General features: G+C 37.9%; 1 protein-coding gene across 2 annotated transcripts in view; it reads right to left on the bottom strand.

Moving 5' to 3' along the window:
• Positions 1-22,209, bottom strand: part of LOC144439675 (coatomer subunit alpha-like) — an 83,411-nt gene that overhangs the window by 46,458 nt on the left and 14,744 nt on the right. Inside the window, exons 4-10 of one of the 2 annotated variants that reach the window (XM_078128908.1) lie at positions 21,346-21,422; positions 18,158-18,383; positions 15,379-15,478; positions 13,683-13,818; positions 9,099-9,181; positions 6,024-6,241; positions 126-201 (exon numbers count right to left, since the gene is read on the bottom strand). In XM_078128908.1, coding sequence (XP_077985034.1) covers positions 126-201; positions 6,024-6,241; positions 9,099-9,181; positions 13,683-13,818; positions 15,379-15,478; positions 18,158-18,383; positions 21,346-21,422 — 916 coding nt within the window. Of the gene's footprint in view, positions 1-125; positions 202-6,023; positions 6,242-9,098; positions 9,182-13,682; positions 13,819-13,927; positions 13,945-15,378; positions 15,479-18,157; positions 18,384-21,345; positions 21,423-22,209 lie in introns of those variants that run through there. The other variant, XM_078128909.1, reaches the window with a different exon arrangement.

The raw sequence follows: 22,209 nt of genomic DNA, 5'->3' as shown, positions 1-22,209 counted from the left end.
ATCTTGGTAATACCCAGTGTATTATCTAAGTCAATATCTTGGTAATACCCAGTGTATTATCTAAGTCAATATCTTGGCAATACCCAGTGTATTATGTGGCAATGTTAACGCTATGACTGACTTACCATCGGGATTCTGTGAGTCTGTATCTTTAGGAATGGTATATAAGTCATATGTACTGTTGTCAATGTTGCTGGCTCTCTGTAAATAATTAATATATCAACGTTACAAGGCAAAATATAAATACAGTGGGCCCTCGCTAACTCGCGCCTCCGTAAGTCGCGGATTCGGCTAAGTCGCGGGTGTCACCTTGGATCCCATTTTTTCTTTAGTTTTCCTATTGTTTTCGGAACTCCTCTTTGTGTATTTTTTTAAACAAATGGCACGCCTGCCAATTTCAAAATCGTTGGTGTTTCGATGAAGAGGTGTCGCGGTTTGACTTTGATGTTAATTAGCAATCGCCTTCTATTTATTCGGACTGCCTCATAAGTTCAGTATGCACTTCTCGGCTAGTCAACAAACATGTCGACCATTTTCGTCTGACTGGTGAACGGTGCATTGATCGATTCGACTCGCAGGATTCGTCAGTCGAATTCGAACATTGTCCACAAAAACAAATTAATAACTAAAGCTTTCTCGCATTAATATATCGTTTGATTTGATTGATTTAGAAGTCAACTAAAAACGTTTTGTTTCTTCAAAATTTTGAGGAAAAACGTCATTTATATAACGAAATTTCGGGCTACGAATAACTGAATACGTTCATCACTTGCGTCTCTATGTTTATCTACCGACATCATGCATCATGCCACGTGTTGCCGAACCTTGCGATTTCTCAACTCAACCCCATCATTTAGGAATGTTACTGGACTGAGAAACATAAAAAAATAGTTGTTGTTTAATGAGCACCTCGCTAAGTCGCGGCCCTCGCTAAGTCGCGGGTTTCTTGATGGACCCGGACACCCGTGAGTTAGCGAGGGTCTACTGTACTTCCTTCTAGGAACATATAGGCTCCCCTTCTAAATCCCAAACTTAAAGTATCCCACAATTCCACTTTACTTTACCTAAAAGTACACACACACGCACGCATACACGCACACACACACACACACACACACACACACACACACACACACACACACACGTCGTAAACTTGGTAGTGTCTAAATATAGTTAAAAGTTAAAAAACATTCAATAAGAATGAGGTACTGTAGATGTCAAACATTTGATAAGAGTGAGGTACTGTAGTTGTCAAACATTTGATAAGAATGAGGTACTGTAGATGTCAAACATTTGATAAGAGTGAGGTACTGTAGATGTCAAACATTTAATAAGAGTGAGGTACTGTAGATGTCAAACATTTGATAAGAATGAGGTACTATAGATGTCAAACATTTGGTAAGAGTGAGGTACTATAGATGTCAAACATTTGATAAGAGTGAGGTACTATAGATGTCAAACATTTGATAAGAGTGAGGTACTGTAGATGTCAAACATTTAATAAGAGTGAGGTACTGTAGATGTCAAACATTTAATAAGAGTGAGGTACTGTAGATGTCAAACATTCAATAAGAGTGAGGTACTGTGGATGTCAAACATTCAATAAGAGTGAGGTACTGTGGATGTCAAACATTTGATAAGAGTGAGGTACTGTAGATGTCAAACATTTGATAAGAGTGAGGTACTGTAGATGTCAAACATTTGATAAGAGTGAGGTACTATAGATGTCAAACATTTAATAAGAATGAGGTACTATAGATGTCAAACATTTAATAAGAGTGAGGTACTGTAGATGTCAAACATTTGATAAGAGTGAGGTACTGTAGATGTCAAACATTTGATAAGAATGAGGTACTGTAGATGTCAAACATTTAATAAGAATGAGGTACTGTAGATGTCAAACATTTGATAAGAGTGAGGTACTGTAGATGTCAAACATTTAATAAGAGTGAGGTACTGTGGATGTCAAACATTTGATAAGAATGAGGTACTGTAGATGTCAAACACTTAATAAGAGTGAGGTACTGTAGATGTCAAACATTTAATAAGAGTGAGGTACTGTGGATGTCAAACATTTGATAAGAGTGAGGTACTGTAGATGTCAAACATTTGATAAGAGTGAGGTACTGTGGATGTCAAACATTTGATAAGAATGAGGTACTGTAGATGTCAAACACTTAATAAGAGTGAGGTACTGTAGATGTCAAACATTTAATAAGAGTGAGGTACTGTGGATGTCAAACATTTGATAAGAGTGAGGTACTATAGATGTCAAACATTTAATAAGAGTGAGGTACTGTAGATGTCAAACATTTAATAAGAGTGAGGTACTGTAGATGTCAAACATTTGATAAGAGTGAGGTACTGTAGATGTCAAACATTTGATAAGAGTGAGGTACTGTGGATGTCAAACATTTGATAAGAATGAGGTACTGTAGATGTCAAACACTTAATAAGAGTGAGGTACTGTAGATGTCAAACATTTGATAAGAGTGAGGTACTGTAGATGTCAAACATTTAATAAGAGTGAGGTACTGTAGATGTCAAACATTTGATAAGAGTGAGGTACTGTAGATGTCAAACATTTGATAAGAGTGAGGTACTGTAGATGTCAAACATTTAATAAGAGTGAGGTACTGTAGATGTCAAACATTTGATAAGAGTGAGGTACTGTAGATGTCAAACATTTGATAAGAGTGAGGTACTGTAGATGTCAAACATTTAATAAGAGTGAGGTACTGTAGATGTCAAACATTTAATAAGAGTGAGGTACTGTAGATGTCAAACATTTGATAAGAGTGAGGTACTATAGATGTCAAATATTTAATAAGAGTGAGGTACTGTAGATGTCAAACATTTGATAAGAGTGAGGTACTGTAGATGTCAAACATTTAATAAGAGTGAGGTACTGTAGATGTCTAACACTTAATAAGAGTGAGGTACTGTAGTTGTCAAACATTTAATAAGAGTGAGGTACTGTAGATGTCAAACATTCAATAAGAGTGAGGTACTATAGATGTCAAACATTTGATAAGAGTGAGGTACTGTAGATGTCAAACATTTGATAAGAATGAGGTACTGTAGATGTCAAACATTTTATAAGAGTGAGGTACTATAGATGTCAAACATTTAATAAGAGTGAGGTACTGTAGATGTCAAACATTTGATAAGAGTGAGGTACTGTAGATGTCAAACATTTGATAAGAGTGAGGTACTGTAGATGTCAAACATTTGATAAGAGTGAGGTACTGTAGATGTCAAACATTTAATAAGAGTGAGGTACTGTAGTTGTCAAACATTTAATAAGAGTGAGGTACTGTAGATGTCAAACATTTAATAAGAGTGAGGTACTGTAGATGTCAAACATTTGATAAGAGTGAGGTACTGTAGTTGTCAAACATTTGATAAGAATGAGGTACTGTAGTTGTCAAACATTTAATAAGAGTGAGGTACTGTAGATGTCAAACATTTGATAAGAGTGAGGTACTGTAGATGTCAAACATTTAATAAGAGTGAGGTACTGTAGATGTCAAACATTTGATAAGAGTGAGGTACTGTAGATGTCAAACATTTGATAAGAGTGCGGTACTGTAGATGTCAAACATTTGATAAGAGTGAGGTACTGTAGATGTCAAACATTCAATAAGAGTGAGGTACTGTAGATGTCAAACATTTGATAAGAGTGAGGTACTATAGATGTCAAACATTTGATAAGAATGAGGTACTGTAGATATCAAACATTTAATAAGAGTGAGGTACTATAGATGTCAAACATTTGATAAGAGTGAGGTACTGTAGATGTCAAACATTTAATAAGAGTGAGGTACTGTAGATGTCAAACATTTAATAAGAGTGAGGTACTGTAGTTGTCAAACATTTGATAAGAGTGAGGTACTGTAGTTGTCAAACATTTAATAAGAGTGAGGTACTATAGATGTCAAACATTTAATAAGAATGAGGTACTGTAGATGTCAAAAATTTGATAAGAGTGAGGTACTATAGTTGTCAAACATTTGATAAGAGTGAGGTACTGTAGTTGTCAAACATTCAATAAGAGTGAGGTACTATAGATGTCAAACATTTAATAAGAATGAGGTACTGTAGATGTCAAACATTTAATAAGAATGAGGTACTGTAGATGTCAAACATTTAATAAGAATGAGGTACTGTAGATGTCAAACATTTAATAAGAATGAGGTACTGTAGATGTCAAACATTTAATAAGAATGAGGTACTGTAGATATCAAACATTTAATAAGAGTGAGGTACTGTAGATGTCAAACATTTGATAAGAGTGAGGTACTGTAGATGTCAAACACTTAATAAGAGTGAGGTACTGTAGATGTCAAACATTTGATAAGAGTGAGGTACTGTAGATGTCAAACATTTAATAAGAGTGAGGTACTGTAGATGTCAAACATTTGATAAGAGTGAGGTACTGTAGTTGTCAAACATTTAATAAGAGTGAGGTACTATAGATGTCAAACATTTGATAAGAGAGGTACTATAGATGTCAAACATTTGATAAGAATGAGGTACTGTAGTTGTCAAACATTTGATAAGAGTGAGGTACTGTAGATGTCAAACATTTAATAAGAGTGAGGTACTGTAGATGTCAAACATTTGATAAGAGTGAGGTACTGTAGATGTCAAACATTTGATAAGAGTGAGGTACTGTAGATGTCAAACATTTAATAAGAGTGAGGTACTGTAGATGTCAAACATTTAATAAGAGTGAGGTACTGTAGATGTCAAACATTTGATAAGAGTGAGGTACTGTAGATGTCAAACATTTGATAAGAGTGAGGTACTGTAGTTGTCAAACATTTGATAAGAGTGAGGTACTGTAGATGTCAAACATTTGATAAGAGTGAGGTACTGTAGATGTCAAACATTTAATAAGAGTGAGGTACTGTAGATGTCAAACATTTGATAAGAGTGAGGTACTGTAGATGTCAAACATTTGATAAGAGTGAGGTACTGTAGATGTCAAACATTTAATAAGAATGAGGTACTGTAGATGTCAAACATTTAATAAGAGTGAGGTACTGTAGATGTCAAACATTTGATAAGAATGAGGTACTGTAGTTGTCAAACATTTGATAAGAGTGAGGTACTGTAGATGTCAAACATTTGATAAGAGTGAGGTACTGTAGATGTCAAACATTTAATAAGAATGAGGTACTGTAGATGTCAAACATTTAATAAGAGTGAGGTACTGTAGATGTCAAACATTTGATAAGAGTGAGGTACTGTAGATGTCAAACATTTAATAAGAATGAGGTACTGTAGATGTCAAACATTTGATAAGAGTGAGGTACTGTAGATGTCAAACATTTAATAAGAATGAGGTACTGTAGATGTCAAACATTTGATAAGAGTGAGGTACTGTAGTTGTCAAACATTTGATAAGAGTGAGGTACTGTAGATGTCAAATATTTAATAAGAATGAGGTACTGTAGATGTCAAACATTTGATAAGAATGAGGTACTGTAGATGTCAAACATTTGATAAGAGTGAGGTACTGTAGATGTCAAACATTTAATAAGAATGAGGTACTGTAGATGTCAAACATTTAATAAGAATGAGGTACTGTAGATGTCAAACATTTGATAAGAGTGAGGTACTGTAGATGTCAAACATTTGATAAGAGTGAGGTACTGTAGTTGTCAAACATTTGATAAGAGTGAGGTACTGTAGATGTCAAACATTTAATAAGAATGAGGTACTGTAGATGTCAAACATTTAATAAGAGTGAGGTACTGTAGTTGTCAAACATTTGATAAGAATGAGGTACTGTAGATGTCAAACATTTGATAAGAGTGAGGTACTGTAGATGTCAAACATTTAATAAGAGTGAGGTACTGTAGTTGTCAAACATTTGATAAGAATGAGGTACTGTAGATATCAAACATTTAATAAGAGTGAGGTACTGTAGATGTCAAACATTTAATAAGAATGAGGTACTGTAGTTGTCTTCTGTCTAAGATTGAAAACTAGTGACCTAATACTAGAATACTTACATTACACAGAATAACAGCATTTTCAGCTGGGTTGTAAGACATACTGTAAGGTGCAGTTTTAGTACCACCTCTTAACTGCATTGCTGGCACATCTTTAGATGTAGTAAAGTCTAGTTTTCTAAGGTATCTGTCTTTGACATAATACAAGATATTACCATATACAGCATAGGCGGGTCTCTCACGTTCTAACTTAAATATGATCATTCCACTGTCATGACCTGTACATAAAACACAGTTACAAATGTCAGGATGGTTGAATGGTTACAATGACCAACTTAGAATCAAGCTATAGGTTCAAGTCTTGCCACAACCATTAGTTTCTGAAAGACTAAAGTCCTTAGGCAAGGTAAGATTTCAATTATGATTGTCAACCTAGCTGCAGGCTGGGACCTGGTACCACAAAGACTGCTATCTGCTTTTCAGTATTTGGGGACCTGGTACCACAAAGACTGCTATCTGCTTTTCAGTATTTGGGGACCTGGTACCACAAAGACTGCTATCTGCTTTTCAGTATTTGGGGACCTGGTACCACAAAGACTGCTATCTGCTTTTCAGTATTTGGGGACCTGGTACCACAAAGACTGCTATCTGCTTTTCAGTATTTGGGGACCTGGTACCACAAAGACTGCTATCTGCTTTTCAGTATTTGGGGATCTGGTACCACAAAGACTGCTATCTGCTTTTCAGTATTTGGGGACCTGGTACCACAAAGACTGCTATCTGCTTTTCAGTATTTGGGGACCTGGTACCACAAAGACTGCTATCTGCTTTTCAGTATTTGGGGACCTGGTACCACAAAGACTGCTATCTGCTTTTCAGTATTTGGGGACCTGGTACCACAAAGACTGCTATCTGCTTTTCAGTATTTGGGGACCTGGTACCACAAAGACTGCTATCTGCTTTCAGTATTTGGGGACCTGGTACCACAAAGACTGCTATCTGCTTTTCAGTATTTGGGGACCTGGTACCACAAAGACTGCTATCTGCTTTTCAGTATTTGGGGACCTGGTACCACAAAGACTGCTATCTGCTTTTCAGTATTTGGGGATCTGGTACCACAAAGACTGCTATCTGCTTTTCAGTATTTGGGGACCTGGTACCACAAAGACTGCTATCTGCTTTTCAGTATTTGGGGACCTGGTACCACAAAGACTGCTATCTGCTTTTCAGTATTTGGGGACCTGGTACCACAAAGACTGCTATCTGCTTTTCAGTATTTGGGGACCTGGTACCACAAAGACTGCTATCTGCTTTTCAGTATTTGGGGACCTGGTACCACAAAGACTGCTATCTGCTTTCAGTATTTGGGGACCTGGTACCACAAAGACTGCTATCTGCTTTTCAGTATTTGGGGACCTGGTACCACAAAGACTGCTATCTGCTTTTCAGTATTTGGGGACCTGGTACCACAAAGACTGCTATCTGCTTTTCAGTATTTGGGGACCTGGTACCACAAAGACTGCTATCTGCTTTTCAGTATTTGGGGACCTGGTACCACAAAGACTGCTATCTGCTTTCAGTATTTGGGGACCTGGTACCACAAAGACTGCTATCTGCTTTTCAGTATTTGGGGACCTGGTACCACAAAGACTGCTATCTGCTTTTCAGTATTTGGGGACCTGGTACCACAAAGACTGCTATCTGCTTTTCAGTATTTGGGGACCTGGTACCACAAAGACTGCTATCTGCTTTTCAGTATTTGGGGACCTGGTACCACAAAGACTGCTATCTGCTTTCAGTATTTGGGGACCTGGTACCACAAAGACTGCTATCTGCTTTTCAGTATTTGGGGACCTGGTACCACAAAGACTGCTATCTGCTTTTCAGTATTTGGGGACCTGGTACCACAAAGACTGCTATCTGCTTTTCAGTATTTGGGGACCTGGTACCACAAAGACTGCTATCTGCTTTTCAGTATTTGGGGACCTGGTACCACAAAGACTGCTATCTGCTTTTCAGTATTTGGGGACCTGGTACCACAAAGACTGCTATCTGCTTTTCAGTATTTGGGGACCTGGTACCACAAAGACTGCTATCTGCTTTTCAGTATTTGGGGACCTGGTACCACAAAGACTGCTATCTGCTTTTCAGTATTTGGGGACCTGGTACCACAAAGACTGCTATCTGCTTTCAGTATTTGGGGACCTGGTACCACAAAGACTGCTATCTGCTTTTCAGTATTTGGGGACCTGGTACCACAAAGACTGCTATCTGCTTTTCAGTATTTGGGGAACTGGTACCACAAAGACTGCTATCTGCTTTTCAGTATTTGGGGACCTGGTACCACAAAGACTGCTATCTGCTTTTCAGTATTTGGGGACCTGGTACCACAAAGACTGCTATCTGCTTTTCAGTATTTGGGGACCTGGTACCACAAAGACTGCTATCTGCTTTTCAGTATTTGGGGACCTGGTACCACAAAGACTGCTATCTGCTTTTCAGTATTTGGGGACCTGGTACCACAAAGACTGCTATCTGCTTTTCAGTATTTGGGGAACTGGTACCACAAAGACTGCTATCTGCTTTTCAGTATTTGGGGACCTGGTACCACAAAGACTGCTATCTGCTTTTCAGTATTTGGGGACCTGGTACCACAAAGACTGCTATCTGCTTTCAGTATTTGGGGACCTGGTACCACAAAGACTGCTATCTGCTTTCAGTATTTGGGGACCTGGTACCACAAAGACTGCTATCTGCTTTCAGTATTTGGGGACCTGGTACCACAAAGACTGCTATCTGCTTTCAGTATTTGGGGACCTGGTACCACAAAGACTGCTATCTGCTTTCAGTATTTGGGGACCTGGTACCACAAAGACTGCTATCTGCTTTTCAGTATTTGGGGACCTGGTACCACAAAGACTGCTATCTGCTTTCAGAGGCTGTAATGGATTGCATGCTTCAATGGGAGTTGAAGTTACAAAGAACTGTTGTACAAGATGAAAATAATTTTACATCACAGCAATCACAATATTGATTTTTGAAGACACATTATTACAATTACATAACTAAGTTGAACTGGTGACTTATGGGACATGGTTGTTATTAATAATACAGTGAAATATTAGAGTTGCTTACCAGCAGCAAAGAGATTGAGAGAAGGATGGGCAGTAATAATCCAGAATCTGTCATGTTCACGACGGAAAGTCTGCACTCCAGTCCTGGAAACAACAACAAAATAGACATGAACTCAGTATAGATATAAACTAGCTCAGTATAGATATAAACTAGCTCAGTATAGATATAAACTAGCTCAGTATAGATATGAACTAACTCAGTACAGATATGAACTAACTCAGTATAGATATGAACTAACTCTGTATAGATATGAACTAACTCTGTATAGATATAAACTAGCTCAGTATAGATATAAACTAGCTCAGTATAGATATGAACTAACTCAGTACAGATATGAACTAACTCAGTATAGATATGAACTAACTCAGTATAGATATGAACTAACTCAGTATAGATATGAACTAACTCAGTATAGATATGAACTAACTCAGTACAGATATGAAATAAATCAGTAAAGATATGAACTAACTCAGTACAGATATGAACTAACTCAGTATAGATATGATCTAACTCAGTACAGATATGAACTAACTCAGTACAGATATGATCTAACTCAGTACAGATATGAACTAACTCAGTACAGATATGAACTAACTCAGTACAGATATGAACTAACTCAGTACAGATATGAACTAACTCAGTATAGATATGATCTAACTCAGTACAGATATGAACTAACTCAGTACAGATATGATCTAACTCAGTACAGATATGATCTAACTCAGTACAGATATGAAATAAGTCAGTAAAGATATGAACTAACTCAGTACAGATATGATCTAACTCAGTACAGATATGAAACAAGTCACTGAGAATGACAGAGTCCCCACTATGTTTGGGTTTTAAGGAACTGGCAGTTTATGTTGTCATTTTCTTGATATCACTACTCTGATCACGCAACAACACTTATGAACCTAAATCAAACAGACTTAGATATGTTGTGTCTGCTCGTTGGACATGGAACATGCCTACTCTTCAAGATGACATGATGGAATAAACCATTCAACAATAAAGGATGGGTTGGGTATGGGGGTGGGGGGGACCTGTTCAAGCATGTCTGAGTTATGGCTTTGGACATGGAAAATTTGCAAATAAAATGGCTGCCAGGTGGCCATATTGGATCATATCATGACAACAATGAATATGCACATGTATGTCATAGAACACTGTCCTAACACCAACTTTGAATGAGATCTGTTCAGCATGTCTGAGTTATGGCTTTGGACATGGAAAATTTGCAAACAAAATGGCTGCCAGTCAGCCATATTGGATCGTATCACAATGAAAATGGATATGCACATGTATGTCATAGAACACTGTCCTAATACCAACTTTGAATGAGATCTGTTCAAGCATGTCTGAGTTATGGCTTTGGACATGGAAAATTCGCAAACAAAATGGCTGCTAGGCAGCCATATTGGATCGTATCATGATAACAATGAATATGCACATGTATGTCATAGAACACTGTCCTAATACCAACTTTGAATGAGATCTGTTAAAGCATGTCTGAGTTATGGCTTTAGACAGGGAAAATTTGCAAACAAAATGGCTGCTAGATATGATCTAACTCTATACAGATATGAACTAACTCAGTACAGATATGAACTAACTCAGTATAGATATGAACTAACTCAGTATAGATATGAACTAACTCTGTATAGATATGAACTAACTCCGTATAGATATGAACTAACTCAGTATAGATATGAACTAACTCTGTATAGATATGAACTAACTCCGTATAGATATGAACTAACTCTGTATAGATATGAACTAACTCAGTACAGATATGAACTAACTCTGTATAGATATGAACTAACTCTGTTGTGACGATAAGAGTATTTATTGGTTGGTTCCTAAACCACCTGTCTTATTTGTTATGCATTATTTTAATGACCAGGTGTATTCACCTACTGTTAATTAACATAGTCTTTAAATAGCGAGGAATACAGTGCCACGTCGGCTGTTCTACAATTGGTGGGAGTTGAGGCAGTCCACGGTTCGTTCCTGAAGTTTTCTCAGTGGTTTCGTCAAGGGAGGCCAGTCTTCACTGTAGCTGTCCGGAGAAGTGTCGTTCTCCTGTAAAGTTGGACATTGCTGAGAGTAAGCGGACCCTGACGTATGGTATAAATGGTGCGGACATTGATGTCAAAGTTTGGAGATAAATACTTAGAGGGCCGTTCGGTACAACGGAGGAACTGTGAGTAGAAGTTTGTCCCACGTAGCCGTCTTCAACACTCAACTCGCCGTCCTCGGCTCGGTACTCGGTAACAGTTTGTGTGCACCACCGGTAAGACTAAAAGTCGCGAGTCAAGTCGCCAGTCAAGTTTGATAACCGAACATTTTGATATATAGAACATTTGGAACCCTTTAAGTTTATAAGTTTGTAAACCCTGTAATACATGTACACTTTCAAGACTTATTATTATAGTATATTTTGTTTCATTACAACGGAATTAAATAAGATAGTTGTTAAGTGTAATGCTGTGTAGTGTCCTGTGTTTGACCGTATGTTGTTTCGACTGGAAGTTGTGGGGAAAGTATTTAATTGTGCGCTATTTGGCTTCTCTAAATTTTCGGTTCGTAACAAAATGGGGGCTTGTCCGGGAACGAACTAAACATAGCCATTCAGTATCCTGGATTGTATAATTGTATTGTGTGTACGGTCAAACATTGGCGTTAGCGAAAATAGAGTTGGAAAAGGAAAAGTTGAGGTTTCTAGCAAGAGAAAGAGATATCGAAAGAGAGCAAAGAGATAGAGAAATGGAGTTAAGAGAAAGATAGAAATGCTATGCTATGCTACGCTATGCTACGCTATGCTACGCTATGCTATGCTATGCTATACTATGCTATGCTATTGTGTCAGATGTTAGAAGAAGACATTCTCAGAATAACAAAATCAAAAAATGAATGACAGTGGATGAGGTATATAGTGGTAAATAAGGAAATCACGACATATTCACTACACAAGATTTACATCAGGTTGATCTTTGATGTGCTTCATTCTTGGGTACTATTTGCAAATTGACTGGAAAAGTTGTTATTGTGTACATGTTTGTTAGAAAATGTAATTGCCGATGCTCTGTCTAGGGTGTAGTTAAGAATAACTTAAACATGTATTGTATGTATTGTACACATCTTTACAGTTAACCCTAGGAGGAATGTATGATTTCACAAAGACCCCCTGGTATTTGTAATTTGTGTAAAAAAGAAAACTTTACTTTTCGTAAAATTTCTTTTTTTTCTAGGGGGGTGGAGGTGTGACGATAAAGAGTATTTATTGGTTGGTTCCTAAACCACCTGTCTTATTTGTTATGCATTATTTTAATGACCAGGTGTATTCACCTACTGTTAATTAACATAGTCTTTAAATAGCGAGGAATACAGTGCCACGTCGGCTGTTCTACAATTGGTGGGAGTTGAGGCAGTCCACGGCTCGTTCCTGAAGTTTTCTCAGTGGTTTCATCAAGGGAGGCCCGTCTTCACTGTAGCTGTCCGGAGAAGTGTCGTTCTCCTGTAAAGTTGGACATTGCTTAGAGTAAGCGGACCCTGACGTATGGTATAAATGGTGCGGACATTGACGTCAAAGTCTGGAGAAATACTTCGAGGACCTGTACAACGGAGGAACCGTGAGTAGAAGTTTGCCCCACGTAGCCGCCTTCAACACTCAACTCGCCGTCCTCGGCTCGGTACTCGGTAACAGTTTGTGTGCACCACCAGTAAGACTAAAAGTCGCGAGTCAAGTCACCAGTTAAGTTTGATAACCGGACATTTTGATATATATAGAACATTTGGAACCCTTTTAGTTTATAAGTTTGTAAACCCTGTAATACATGTACACTTTCAAGCCTTATTATTATAGTATATTTTGTTTCATTACAACGGAATTAAATAAGATAGTTGTTAAGTGTAATGCTGTGTAGTGTCCTGTGTTTGACCGTATGTTGTTTCGACTGGAAGTTGTGGGGAAAGTATTTAATTGTGCGCTATTTGGCTTCTCTAAATTTTCGGTTCGTAACACTGTAGAGATGAGTTAACTACTGACTTAGCATGTACAGTGTATATTTGCCATGGTAGTTTATGAGTTAACAAGCCATTGAGAATGACATAGTCCCCGCTATGATTGGGTTTTAAGGAATTATCACTACTCTGATCACGCAACAACACTTGTGAACCTAAATCAAACAGACTTAGATATGTTGTGTCTGCTTGTTGGACATGGAACATGCCTACAACAATAAATGATAGGTCGGGTATGGGGGATTGTATCACGACGAAAATGGATATGCACATGTCCTAATACCAACTTTGAATGAGATCTGTTCAAGCATGTCTGAGTTATGGCTTTAGACAGGGAAAATTTGCAAACAAAATGGCTGCTAGGCGGCCATATTGGATCGTATCATGAAACAAATTGACGTGCATATGTATGCTATTGTATGTTGCCCCTGTACCAAGTTTGAAAAAAATCGGTCCAGGCATCTCCAAGAAATGGCTGCGGACAGACAGAACCCAATCCATAAGTCCCCGTCCCGGACTTCGTCCAGCGGGGACTAAAAACACAGTTAACTGTTAACTCACCTTTTGGACATATCCCAAACTCTGATACTTTTATCTTCTGAGTTACTAACAATTAATTCTTGTCTTGGATGAAATATTACACAGGATACATTGTTGTAATGTCCACGACATGTATCCACTTCCCATGCCTTGGCATCTACAAACAAACGTACATGTTGGTCAGAAAGGGATTTATCATTCATTACCATTCATTGCAAGGGAGGGGTAAAGTCTGAAAGAGACGTATCATTCATAGAGGTACTTACCATTCATTCTCCATAGTTTGATGTATCTATCATCAGCACCAGACACTTACCATTCATTCTCCATAGTTTGATGTATCTATCATCAGCACCAGACACTTACCATTCATTCTCCATAGTTTGATGTATCTATCATCAGCACCAGACACTTACCATTCATTCTCCATAGTTTGATGTATCTATCATCAGCACCAGACACTTACCATTCATTCTCCATAGTTTGATGTATCTATCATCAGCACCAGACACTTACCATTCATTCTCCATAGTTTGATGTATCTATCATCAGCACCAGACACTTACCATTCATTCTCCATAGTTTGATGTATCTATCATCAGCACCAGACACTTACCATTCATTCTCCATAGTTTGATGTATCTATCAGCACCTGACACTTACCATTCATTCTCCATAGTTTGATGTATCTATCATCAGCACCTGACACTTACCATTCATTCTCCATAGTTTGATGTATCTATCATCAGCACCAGACACTTACCATTCATTCTCCATAGTTTCATGTATCTATCATCAGCACCAGACACATACCATTCATTCTCCATAGTTTGATGTATCTATCATCAGCACCTGACACTTACCATTCATTCTCCATAGTTTGATGTATCTATCAACAGCACCAGACACTTACCATTCATTCTCCATAGTTTGATGTATCTATCATCAGCACCAGACACTTACCATTCATTCTCCATAGTTTGATGTATCTATCATCAGCACCAGACACTTACCATTCATTCTCCATAGTTTGATGTATCTATCATCAGCACCTGACACTTACCATTCATTCTCCATAGTTTGATGTATCTATCATCAGCACCAGACACTTACCATTCATTCTCCATAGTTTGATGTATCTATCATCAGCACCAGACACTTACCATTCATTCTCCATAGTTTGATGTATCTATCATCAGCACCAGACACTTACCATTCATTCTCCATAGTTTGATGTATCTATCATCAGCACCTGACACTTACCTATCATTCTCCATAGTTTGATGTATCTATCATCAGCACCAGACACTTACCATTCATTCTCCATAGTGTGATATATCTATCATCAGCACCTGACACTTACCATTCATTCTCCATAGTTTGATGTATCTATCATCAGCACCTGACACTTACCATTCATTCATTCTCCACAGTTTGATGTATCTATCATCAGCACCAGACACTTACCATTCATTCTCCATAGTTTGATGTATCTATCATCAGCACCTGACACTTACCATTCATTCTCCATAGTTTGATGTATCTATCATCAGCACCTGACACTTACCATTCATTCTCCATAGTTTGATGTATCTATCATCAGCACCTGACACTTACCATTCATTCTCCATAGTTTGATGTATCTATCATCAGCACCTGACACTTACCATTCATTCTCCATAGTTTGATGTATCTATCATCAGCACCTGACACTTACCATTCATTCTCCATAGTTTGATGTATCTATCATCAGCACCTGACACTATCAATGGCATAGTTGGATGAAATGACACCCAGTTGACTCCCCTATCATGACCCTGTACACAATAAAAACACACAATAATTACAGTATTCCTCGGGGGATGGGGTAGAGGTTGCTAGTACATAAAAAGTGCCAATGGCAATGTAGCGCAACTGTACATTTTTAGTTTATGTTTATCTGGTTGTCTATCCAGCCCTGTTGTTATCTTTACTATATATGCTATCATTTGACTGCTGCCATGGCAAAGTCTTGATGTTAGCCATATTTGCATTTCACTTTTTTGATGTTTATGCACTTGCCTAACCATCTCTATTGTTATCTTTGTAATAAACATCACTGTTTGACTGTTGCTATGGGTGTAGTCTTGTTGCTATGCATATTTGCATATTTTTTTGAATTTTTATTCATTTGCCTACCCTTCCCAGTTTTCATCTTTCCAATATAAACCATCATTTGGCTGTTGCTATGGGCATGGTCTTGTTGCTGGGCATATTTGCATACATTTAAAGTCTTTATTCACTTACCTACCCATCCTTGTTATCTTTGTAATATGCATCAACATTTTACTGTTGCTAAGGGCATGGTCATGGTTGCTAGGGCCTGTTTTCTCAATACGTTTGAACAATAATTGCAGAATAACCAACCCCCCCCCCCCAAAAAAAAAAAAATGGAAAAAAAATGGAAAAAAAAACACACACACACACACAAAACCATCCCCAGGGTACACGTTAACGGGTTACACCCCAACCGGGACGAAATGCATTTGACTTCAATTTTCACCAGCAGTTGCCATCACTATCTATGTTCAATGCAGTGACAATGTATTTCGTTCAAATGAGAAAGTCTTTATAAAGACAATAAAAAGTCTGGTCAAACAAGGAAAAGAAAAAGACCGATCTCACACCAGATGTATGAAAGTGTAATTTATGAGTAAAGAATGTGTGAACTGATCGTACATGACGTTGACGCCTGATGCGACATCGACTATGATGTCGGTATCTTTCACACCGACACATGTACGTAGTAATAATGCATGCTGGGGTTTTCCATTGTCGGTGATGTCATCAAACATTGTAGCAAGTGTGGGAAAAATGTCGCAATTTGCATACATTTTGACACTTGTGGAGCATTTTCATGCGACGATCTCCACTTCTGTTCATCCACAAAAGACTTTGATTCGTTTGACAATGGAATTTGTAGCTATCAGAGGCAGACAGAACTTCAATCTGCATCATATCGATTGCAACCATGAAGGGTTTCTTTACTCAAATACCTCGCATGAGTTTCTCTGAAACATCTCTACTAAGAACATCGATCACCCATGCGATCAGTAATTTTTCTTTTACACGCATGATCAACACAAATCAACTTTAGTAAGTGCATTTTTATGAATATTTATATGTTTTGTAAGACAGATGTAAAGTTCCCAATGTGCTGACACAAGGTTTTTAACAGTAGTGAGAATGTAAACAAATATGGCCACCTCCATGACCACATAGTGAAATGTCGATTGGAACTTCCATGTGTGAAGTACTTACCTCAAGTTGATAACTAAATATGTAACATATTATGTACTGGAAAGTGTACTGGAAAGTATTTAATTTTAGTGTGCATCATTGTACTGATGAACACATATAACAACACATGCATTCAAAATAAAAGGTATTTATTAACATAGTGTACTTGGCGATGTGTATGTGTGGATTTATTAAGAATGAATGTTTATGAAGACATTTGTGTGGATATGAGTGATAATAAATGATAGTAAAATAGGACCCTTTTCTTTTAAAGGGACCCCATATTTTCAGCAGTGATGGGTCCCTGGGACTCACTGGTTTCAAAGTCTAGTGATGGGTCCCTGGGACTCACTGGTTTCAAAGTCTAGTGATGGGTCCCTGGGACTCACTGGTTTCAAAGTCTAGTGATGGGTCCCTGGGACTCACTGCTTTCAAAGTCTAGTGATGGGTCCCTGGGACTCGGGACTCACTGGTTTCAAAGTCTAGTGATGGGTCCCTGGGACTCACTGGTTTCAAAGTCTAGTGTAATCCCTGCATCCCAAACAAGTCCCCCCCCCCCCCCATGCAGTTTTCATCAAGATATAACTTTTTTGACCAATACTGAGATTTTCAGATTTAATTTGCATATTGTCAATGGAAATCATCATGTTGTGAATACACCTTCATCTACACATCCCCAGAAGCATCCCCATTAATTTCTGCTCAATCTGTAATTTGGAATAATAGAATTTTCACCAAAAACACACATTTTCAGACCTAATTTGCATATCACTGATGAGATTATCGTGTTATGAACAATTCTAAATCTAACCACTCGGAGGAATGTTCCCACCACATTTCAGAAAAAAAGTTTTTGAATTTAAAGTTTTTGACCAAAAATGACATTTTTTTAACCAAATCACAACGCTGGTAAGATCATTTTGATTTGAAGAATTTCCCAACTAGACACCCAAGGTAATGTACTCACCAAATATCATGGCAATCGGTCCAGCGGTTTTTGACTTTAAGTTGTTCACTCACACGCACGCACGCACGCACGCACGCACGCACGCACGCACGCACACACACACACACACACACACACACACACACACACACACACACACACACACACACACACACACACACACACAATCAATCAGACACAGACAGACAGACAGACACTTTTCCATGCCTATAGCACTACTGAACCTAAGAAGTTCATTTGATGTACTAACCTCTAAGACATGTTTCACCACTGCATCTGATGTACCAAATAAGTCCATCTGTCCGGGAGCCTTAAGGTGTTCCTCAAGACCACCAGGACCTGGTGCTACATTTTTTTTTCTTAGTCCAGAGATGTCCCACACACGGACTGTTTGATCAAGAGATGCAGACACTACTAGGTCTTCAGATGGATGAAAATTAGCACACATCACATAGTGGTTATGACCAGTTAACACACTGATGATAAAATGAAAACATTTATACATAACAGGGTTCATGTTAATGTGTTATTTCATATCAGGGATGCAATACATTTTGATGGGACCCATTTCAAATTTCACCCTGGGACCCACCAAGATGACAGTGCCTTTAATGTACCGTTGGACCCACCAAGATGACATTGCCTTTAATGTACCGTTGGACCCACCAAGATGACAGTGCCTTTAATGTACCGTTGGACCCACCAAGATGACAGTGCCTTTAATGTACCGTTGGACCCACCAAGATGACATTGCCTTTAATGTACCGTTGGACCCACCAAGATGACAGTGCCTTTAATGTACCATTGGACCCACCAAGATGACATTGCCTTTAATGTACCGTTGGACCCACCAAGATGACAGTGCCTTTAATGTACCGTTGGACCCACCAAGATGACAGTGCCTTTAATGTACCGTTGGACCCACCAAGATGACAGTGCCTTTAATGTACCGTTGGACCCACCAAGATGACATTGCCTTTAATGTACCGTTGGACCCACCAAGATGACAGTGCCTTTAATGTACCGTTGGACCCACCAAGATGACAGTGCCTTTAATGTACCGTTGGACCCACCAAGATGACAGTGCCTTTAATGTACCGTTGGACCCACCAAGATGACAGTGCCTTTAATGTACCGTTGGACCCACCAAGATGACAGTGCCTTTAATGTACCATTGGACCCACCAAGATGACAGTGCCTTTAATGTACCGTTGGACCCACCAAGATGACAGTGCCTTTAATGTACCATTGGACCCACCAAGATGACAGTGCCTTTAATGTACCGTTGGACCCACCAAGATGACAGTGCCTTTAATGTACCATTGGACCCACCAAGATGACAGTGCCTTTAATGTACCGTTGGACAAAGTGGCAATGTTAAATCTGATCATTAGTTTCATGTTCACGTTTACTCTAAAAAATACTTTTAATTACTAGTTGGACATCATACATCACAAAGTTTCTGAACTACAGGGAATGCATGCATTTTCCAAGATGCTGGCAAATGTATCATGAGACCTTGGCATCCAAAAGGGCAAGCTCGCTGTGAGCAGATTTACTTCGAAAATATCATTATTTTTCAGAACTGGTGTCAACCAAACATGCTAGAAATGAATGTCAGTAAAACCAAGTTGCTAGTGATAGCAGATAACCCTGATTAACTGGAGCAGGTGTTTATCAATGGGCAACTACATGTAGTTGAGATTGTTGAGTGTTTCAAACCGTTCAAAGTTTGAACATGTATGATATCAGTGAATACATGACAAGGCAGATATCCTGTAACATAAACAGTACGATATCAGTGAATACACCAAGATTTACACCATGATTACAGTCTTGGTGTAGAATAGACACATGTTAATAGCTCGCGTAGCAGCTCAATGACTAGTACGCATGCACGTCGTATATACTATGCGGAAAAAAATTGGTGGTTCTCCCAAGAATGCATTGCGGCACACAGTGACTACGCATGCGCCTTCCATATACATGTACATGTACTACGTGTATTCTCCACGCGCAACCGTATCGTCATATAGAATAGGCGACATCATGCATTGCAATATTGTAACAGTAGGCCTGTTGGCACGATTATCGTAACATTGTAACGAGTATCGAGGCATCACTGTACCTCAAGGAGAAATTGTTAGACTATTTGGAAGTTTGATGCAAGGCGGTACGCGATACGGACCACTGATATGATGACATAGCGGGTTCTATTTATATAATTAATTAATATTGATTTTTTTACATGTTCAAAAAAGAATAACTACTTTCGTATGTTTGTTGGTACAGTAACATTCCTAAATCATTGAGTTGAATTGAGAAATTGTGATATTTGGCAACATGTCAACAAAAGTCAAAACATAATATAATATAAGTTGGCTGATTATAAATGAACAATATTTTAATCTAATGGCTATGATGGTATTTGAAACCAAGAACTGCATAGAGTGTTGACTTTCTTTACTTCTCGTCCATGTCAGAGATTTAGATGTCATTTAATAAAATAAATTTTGATGGTCAATACCCCTGGAAAATGACCCAAATCAAGTGTATCAACCCTGGCCCAGGCAGCCGGTCACAAATGAATCTACCCTGCGTGAGCTTATGGGCTTTGCCTAGTTATGATATTCAACACTAAGATTTACACTATGATTATAGTCTTGGTGTAGAATAGACACATGTTAATAAACACTAAGATTTACACTATGATTACAGTCTTGGTGTAGAATAGACACATGTTAATAAACACTAAGATTTACACTATGATTACAGTCTTGGTGTAGAATAGACATATGTTAATAAACACTAAGATTTACACTATGATTACAGTCTTGGTGTAGAATAGACACATGTTAATGAACACTAAGATTTACACTATGATTATAGTCTTGGTGTAGAATAGACACATGTTAATGAACACTAAGATTTACACTATGATTATAGTCTTGGTGTAGAATAGACACATGTTAATAAACACTAAGATTTACACTATGATTATAGTCTTGGTGTAGAATAGACACATGTTAATAAACACTAAGATTTACACTATGATTACAGTCTTGGTGTAGAATAGACACATGTTAATGAACACTAAGATTTACACTATGATTACAGTCTTGGTGTAGAATAGACACATGTTAATAAACACTAAGATTTACACTATGATTACAGTCTTGGTGTAGAATAGACACATGTTAATGAACACTAAGATTTACACTATGATTATAGTCTTGGTGTAGAATAGACACATGTTAATAAACACTAAGATTTACACTATGATTATAGTCTTGGTGTAGAATAGACACATGTTAATAAACACTAAGATTTACACTATGATTACAGTCTTGGTGTAGAATAGACACATGTTAATAAACACTAAGATTTACACTATGATTACAGCCAACATTATATCTAAACATAGAAATATAATCTTACCAGACACAATTCCTACTCTGCCAATTCCAAATGCGAATTGTTTGATCATCAGAAGCACTCAGTATCCATGGATACTCCTACACAAGAAATAACAGCATACAGTTAATAATATCAAACTTAATTTTAGTACACTGTCACAGTCCACTATTTTAGAAATGCAAGAGTGGATGTGCATGAACTCATGAGTTTATACTTCTATTCAAAATTTCTACTCACTTAATACTTTAGATATGTTTTATTTTCTTTCCAAATATTGCCATGGTGATGAAATAACTCATACGGCATAGAATTTTAAAATTTGCCATTGTTTGTAACAATAGCATTTCAATTCCTATGCTTATAGGTAGAGCCATTCTCACTATGCTGATAGGTGGCACACTTCTCATAACATAAATACCCGTTAAAGTCATATTATAAGCCACACTACATAAAAGTTATTGTGCAAATCTGAATGGTTTTTCTAGATAGAACACTACATAAAAGTTATTGTGCAAATCTGAATGAAATCAAATTAAGTTGTGCTAAAAACCCTTCATTTTCCATCCCGCTGAACTTTTGGTATTGTTAGGTAGGTTGCTATATTGGGTGTCACACTTGTTGTAAACCAACTTGTTCATAAATGACAATGTTAGTGAAATTGAAGTCAAACTCTCAGAATAAGCTTACAAGTCAGAATCAAAATAATTTAGGTTTCCCTCGTCAGTTCCAAGTTCTCAAAAGCAAGAACACTTACTGAGAACAGGAGAACTAACCATTGAAATACCTCTCCTCATACCATGTGCTTGCTGAGTTGGCGGCATGTCCTACCATGATGACAAAGATGACTGCACCCATGCAGGTGGCATGGGTTGAACAAAGTACAAT

This window comes from Glandiceps talaboti, chromosome 9 (assembly GCF_964340395.1).
Source record: "Glandiceps talaboti chromosome 9, keGlaTala1.1, whole genome shotgun sequence".
NCBI classification, from domain to species: Eukaryota; Metazoa; Hemichordata; class Enteropneusta; family Spengelidae; genus Glandiceps; species Glandiceps talaboti.
The sequence above is the reverse complement of the archived record's forward strand: the minus strand, read 5'-3'. Positions and strand labels throughout refer to the sequence as shown.